This window comes from Arachis hypogaea, chromosome 15 (assembly GCF_003086295.3).
Source record: "Arachis hypogaea cultivar Tifrunner chromosome 15, arahy.Tifrunner.gnm2.J5K5, whole genome shotgun sequence".
Classification (NCBI taxonomy): Eukaryota; Viridiplantae; Streptophyta; class Magnoliopsida; order Fabales; family Fabaceae; genus Arachis; species Arachis hypogaea.
In genome coordinates this window covers 127,152,919-127,158,454 of record NC_092050.1, presented here as the reverse complement: position 1 = coordinate 127,158,454, position 5,536 = coordinate 127,152,919, and the positions used below count along the sequence as shown (strand labels likewise).

The 5,536-nt window shown below is 33.8% G+C and overlaps 1 protein-coding gene across 2 annotated transcripts; it reads right to left on the bottom strand.

The window, feature by feature from the left end:
• Nucleotides 1-490: 490 nt before the first annotated feature.
• On the bottom strand, nt 491-3,429 carry LOC112750623 (mitochondrial outer membrane protein porin of 34 kDa). 2 transcript variants are annotated; one of them, XM_025799420.2, is made up of 5 exons: nt 2,795-3,429; nt 2,596-2,682; nt 2,027-2,088; nt 1,701-1,954; nt 491-989 (listed from the first exon to the last, which is right to left on the bottom strand). In XM_025799420.2, exons 1-5 carry the CDS (start codon nt 2,844-2,846, stop codon nt 671-673), a joined length of 774 nt encoding a protein of 257 aa, XP_025655205.1. In that variant the 5' UTR covers nt 2,847-3,429; the 3' UTR covers nt 491-670. The 2 variants fall into 2 exon arrangements, with proteins under 2 accessions (XP_025655205.1, XP_025655206.1); XM_025799421.2 differs by having other exon boundaries at nt 1,721-1,954; nt 2,795-3,049.
• Between the last annotated feature and the right edge of the window lie 2,107 nt (nt 3,430-5,536).

The following is a 5,536-nucleotide window of genomic DNA, read 5'->3' as shown; positions in this document are numbered from 1 at the left end:
TTTATAAGTTTTTTGTTAATGTCTGAATTTTTTTTGAAATAACAAATTAATAATTAACTCATAGACTGATCAAAATTTTTTGATTTCCTACCCTGTCAGTAACATTATATTATTTATACGGTATTATTTATACGCTATGATGTATCTACAGATTCTGATACGCGACATAACACGATATAAAATATGCAAATTTTAAAATTTTACATCGGAAATATGTATATATATATAAAATATAAAATATTTTTTAAATAAATTATAATAATATTTTAATATTTTATTTTAATTATATCAAGTATTTAAAATATTTTTTGTTTTAAAAAATAATAATATATACTATATCTAAATTTATTTTAAAAATATACGTTAAGAATAAAATTAAATACGCTGATACATGATGATATTTAGATGTGTTTAAATTTATTTAAAAAGAAATTATTTTTTATTAAGACACAATTAAAAATAACATACGCGAATATTGAATCTATGAGTGTGATGTCCAAAATATTTCCAATATCTAAACATGATAATTCAGCAAAGTGTCCTACATGGTTGAGAAGGTTTGTTTTCTTTGCTTCTCAATTCATCAAAGATTCAAGTCTGTTGACCTGTATTAAGTTAAAAATAATGATTGGAAGAGTAAAATCAAAATTTACATGACTGAGAATGTCCACTAGGGACACAGGGCCATAGAGAAGCCAAGCTTGGGAATCATCTCTTCACGGCCACCGAGATCGATTTCGGCAGCCATGGTTACATAAAATTTCTTCCAGAAATCTTGTTGAATGAGAAAACCTGCCGTGCCGTAGGAGTCAAGTCGTGCCTTGATCAGAGTCGAAGGAAGCAGCGCGTGCTGCGCTCCCATGGTAACACTGGTCACATTTTCCGAAAGGCTATGATTCACTTCGGCTGCAATGGCACTTCTTGTTAAGGGGTTCACATCCACAAAGAATGAGCCTCTCAGAGTGTCGAATTTGTCTTCGTCGCCGCGCCTGCATTACACGCAACACTCTTTTTCATAATACACTCGTTTAGGTTTTTCAAGAAATAATTAATGATTTGTTTTATAAAATTGGTATTGGATAAGATACACTAATATCATGGGCAAATTAAACATTTGTCAGTAAAATTTGGTGAAATTCCATTTTAATTCTTATTTGTAGAAACAAACGTGACCCTCGTTAAAATTAAGTTGACGTGAATATTCATTTTGGTCTGCATAAATAAATATCTAAATTATTTTAGTCATTATATATTTTAATGTATCAAAATAGATTTTACAAGTAACAAAAGTGAATCAAACTTCTTGTTTAACAATTTAGCAAAAATCTAATTTGACTCGTATTTACTCTTTATGAAAAGAGGAAGTATAGAAAATCGACTTTAATTAGTCAATATTAATTAAATTTTTGTAACTCTACATTTTTATAGAAAATTTAGGACTCAAAATTATAATTTAGAATTTAAAATTTAAGAATTAAAATAAATAAAATTATTTAAAAAAATTTGATTGATGTTGACTAAAAAAATTGACTTAACTAACTAGAAGTTGAATTTCACAATGAATTTCACCAAATTTCATGAAATTTAGGTGTAATTTGTTAGAAACACTTGGAAGAAAAAAAATGGTAGCTCAAATTTTAAAGAGTTAGAGATAACAAAAATTGATAGTTTTATGTTGTGATGTGATTTTTAGTATCTACATCTTGTGAGATGGGCTCACTCTTCCCATGGTCAAGGAAGCAGCAAGGTAGGGACTGCTCAAGTTCAAACCAGCATTGAGCCTTTCAATCGCTTTTGATGATATGTCAAGGGCAACACAGCCTCCCAGGGACACAATGCTCGTTCCTATTAGACCCGACACGGTTGCGGCCGGGACCAATTCTTCTTCCGAATTCGCCAGCAATCCAACACTCCCTGTAATCCCCATGTATTTATTCAAGTATTGAAGTTCAACCTGTATTGAAGATCAGTTTATATATTGTATCACATAAGTAAATGATAATAAGCTAGATCATATATGAGGTACCTTCCCAGAATCGGGTACCGTACATTCTAGAACGGTCCTCAGTCCTTGCACAGCTTGTTCTACTGTAATGGATAGCAGATACAGAAGCCAAGAGGCATCACAATGAGACATGGAATAATTCCACAGCTATTTCAAGATTCTTAGAAACTCACATTCTTCTTGTATGCTGTGGACAATCTTTTGGACTAATTGCTTTCTAATAAGTTATGGTTGGGAAACATAACTAAGAATTTAAGTGTAAATGTATGTTCTTCAAAAAAAAAATATATATTCAAGTCAGTTCCTAATTTTTTATTTGTTAAATAAATCAATTATCAAATCAAATTTTGATAAAAAAAAATCAAAATAGTTTTTAAAAATTTTTAAAATTTTGAGATCAATCTCTTTATATAGATAAATAATTTGATACAAGAGCTGATATATCTAATGCAATAAAAGTTTGTAAACTGATTTAATAATTAAAATTTGCAAAGATTAAAATATTTGACTAAATATTTCTTTGCAACTTAAAGTACAAATTAAATAAAGAAATAAAAAACCAAGAAGGGATGAAGTTGGTATGAAATTACGTTCACAGGAGAGATCTACATTCCAGTCGAAGTATTTATAGTGAAACTGCATTTCTGGTCGTTCAGCATAGTCCTTGTAAAGCACATCTAAAAATAAAGGCAAATACAAATAAAGTTGATTTATAATATCAGTATATGATAGCATATTTGCTCTATATTCTGATGAAATATTTCAAATAATAGAAAGGTAAAATAATACCTCTAGCCCTCTTCCCAATATCAAAATAGCATCCAGGGGATGACTTGCTCATTTTTGCTATGTTGATATGAATGCTTAGAAATCAAATTTTCATTTGATAGTCTCAGTTATGATACAGAGAGTTTAATGAGATGGGAGAGAAAGGTTGCAAGAGTGAGCAGTGAGGTTGGCTTGTCTGAAATGTGATGTTTCCTCGTGTACAAAATAACAAAACGGCAATTAATTGGGTATGTATAGACGAAATTTCCATTAACCAAATCGTAGCTATAAACTAGGACCCTATTAAACATGGGGGATAGTGAACAAGAGTAAGGCAGAAGTTAGCTATTTAATTATCAACGTTGGTACGGTTTACAGAGTGAACGAACCTGGGTCCGGAATGTTTTATTTTATTTTCTTTTTTTTATTTTTTCTTTTTACCCATGTGGACGGAGTGTGAAAAGGACCTGTTAGACTGTTATTTGTGTCCTCTTTCCTTCTCTCGCTTCTTTTTTTTTTTTTTTTTCCACCAATAAGGTTTTTTGACAAAAACAATGGCTAATTTTTCAATAATTTGTAGGTGTTTTGTTGCTGTTGGGCAGAGCAACCAGCTTAAAGTTTTTAAAACTCATGCCCGTGGCAAGAATCAAATTTTCAGTTCTTAAAAGAAGACAAGTCCCTTTTATTTAACCATACTCCTCGATGTAGAAATGGCAAAATAGTTGATGAAATGATACGACAATAATAAATAAATAATTCCCAAAATACAAATACTGAAATTTCTATTAAAAGATTTATAATTATATTTTAGAAAATAAAAAGAGTACAACTATAGAAAAATATGATGAGAGGAATATTGTGAAAAATTAAATATAAAATGACAAAAAAAAAAGAAGAAGAAAGCTAAAAATTAAAGGAAAAAATATGATGTTCTGTTAGGTTGCATTTGGTATAGGTTATTGGGACTTAATATTGTGTTTGAATTAAAACTAAAATTTTAATCTTGAAATACAAAATTTCAGTCCTTTTAGTATCTTCAAAAAATGAAGACACAGGAGATTGAACTTTTTGGGGACGAATACTGAAGTTTTAATAACATTTATTTTCGAAAACACCTTCATCTAACTTTTTAATATCCAACTCTACCGTTTTCCCAAAATAGAGGACAAAATAAAGCTGGGCTAAGCAGAATAGCCAGCGCGGCACAATGGCAGAGCATCTCGGTGAGAGTGAAGTCGCAGCAATGGCGGTGATGGCAACGAAGAAGCTCCCTTTCACGACTTCCTTCTCTCTCTGTTTCCTCCGCATCGTTGAACCCAATGGTGGTAGTGGTGGCCTTCTCCGACATCGCGAGCACGACGGCTGCAACTAGAAGGCGAGCATAACGATTGGAGGTGAGCACGAGATGTAGGCGACGGTGACGGCAGAGCTCACAGACTAGAGTGAAATCGTGGCTTCTTCAAGCTCAAGGAGAGGAAGAATGGCAAAATGGACAGCTGGAAGATGGGTACAACCAGAGAAGATAGTGATGGCGGCGGGCTAGGAAGAAGGGGGGGGGGGCGATGACGACTGCAAAAGGCGAGATTGGAAACTTGGGAAGGATCGACATAAAATAACGCTGTTAGGGGTTTTTAGTAACTTCATATATTTCAGTCTCTATTTTTATCTTAAACTAAACAGGATACTAAGACATAATTCAGTCATATACACCTTACACCAAACACAATATAGAATCTTAATTTAGTTTCTGTCTCTCAGTCTCAATCTCTCTTCTGAACGCAACCTTAGAGGCATTGGATTTGCCACTTTGGACAAACCAAGTGGCCTAACTCCACCTATGGATTCTTTGGCTCTATACGAGCTCAGAACCCTCTCCACTAGTTAAAAGCTTTTACTACTCGCATGATGATGTAGGCATGTAGCATGCTTAATAGAAAGTGGTTATATTCATTATTCTTGCAAAAGGACATATTCACCTAGATATGACAACATAATTTGTAGCACCAAGAGATAATGCCAAAGGGCGGGTGATAAACCCATATTTTATGATATATATTATGCTCAATTCAAGAGATTTATTCAATCCTTCACCCACTTATTCATGTAAACTGCATGGTTTTACTTTTCCTTCCTTATTATGTGATATATGTGAATTACATGTTTCCTATGCTTTAAAAATAATTATTTTAATTACCCTTTATTACCATTCGATGCCGTGATTTGTGTGTTAAGTAGTTTCAGATCTTCTAAGGCAAGAATGACTTAAAGGATGGAAAGGAAACATACAAAAATGGAAGGAAAGCACAAAATGGAGTTTTTGTAGAAACTGGCATCGACGCGAACGCATTGACGACGCGGCCGCATGCCCAGCGCGTAAAGGCAGCGACGCGGACGCGTGACTAACGCGGCCGCGCGCCTCAAGCAGAACAGAGGTGACGCGGACGCATGACCGAAGTGAACGCGTGACAAGAAAAACTCCAGATGACGCGACCGCGTGACCCACGCGGCCGCGTGACAGACGCCACACACCAGAAATTACAGAAAACGCTCCCAGCGATTTCTGAAGCCCTTTTTGGCCCAGATCCAAGTTTAGAGAGCACAAATTAGATGATATAAAGTGGGAGAATGCATCCATTCAGGGGGAGATCTCCAATTAGTTACTTTTGATGATTTAGATGTAGTTTTTAGAGAGAGGTTCTCTCCTCTCTCTTTTAGGATTAGGATTTAGGATTTTTCTTGCTTTCATGATTATCCCTTTTTATC

Coding starts and splice junctions, on each gene's coding strand:
- LOC112750623 (XM_025799420.2), bottom strand. CDS start 2,846: ATGAGCAAGTCATCCCCTGGATGCTATTTTGATATTGGGAAGAGGGCT. Junction 2,089..2,595: donor TGTAGATCTCTCCTGTGAAC/GTAATTTCATAC, acceptor TATCCATTACAG/TAGAACAAGCTGTGCAAGGA. Junction 990..1,700: donor GTGAGCCCATCTCACAAGAT/GTAGATACTAAA, acceptor CGTGTAATGCAG/GCGCGGCGACGAAGACAAAT.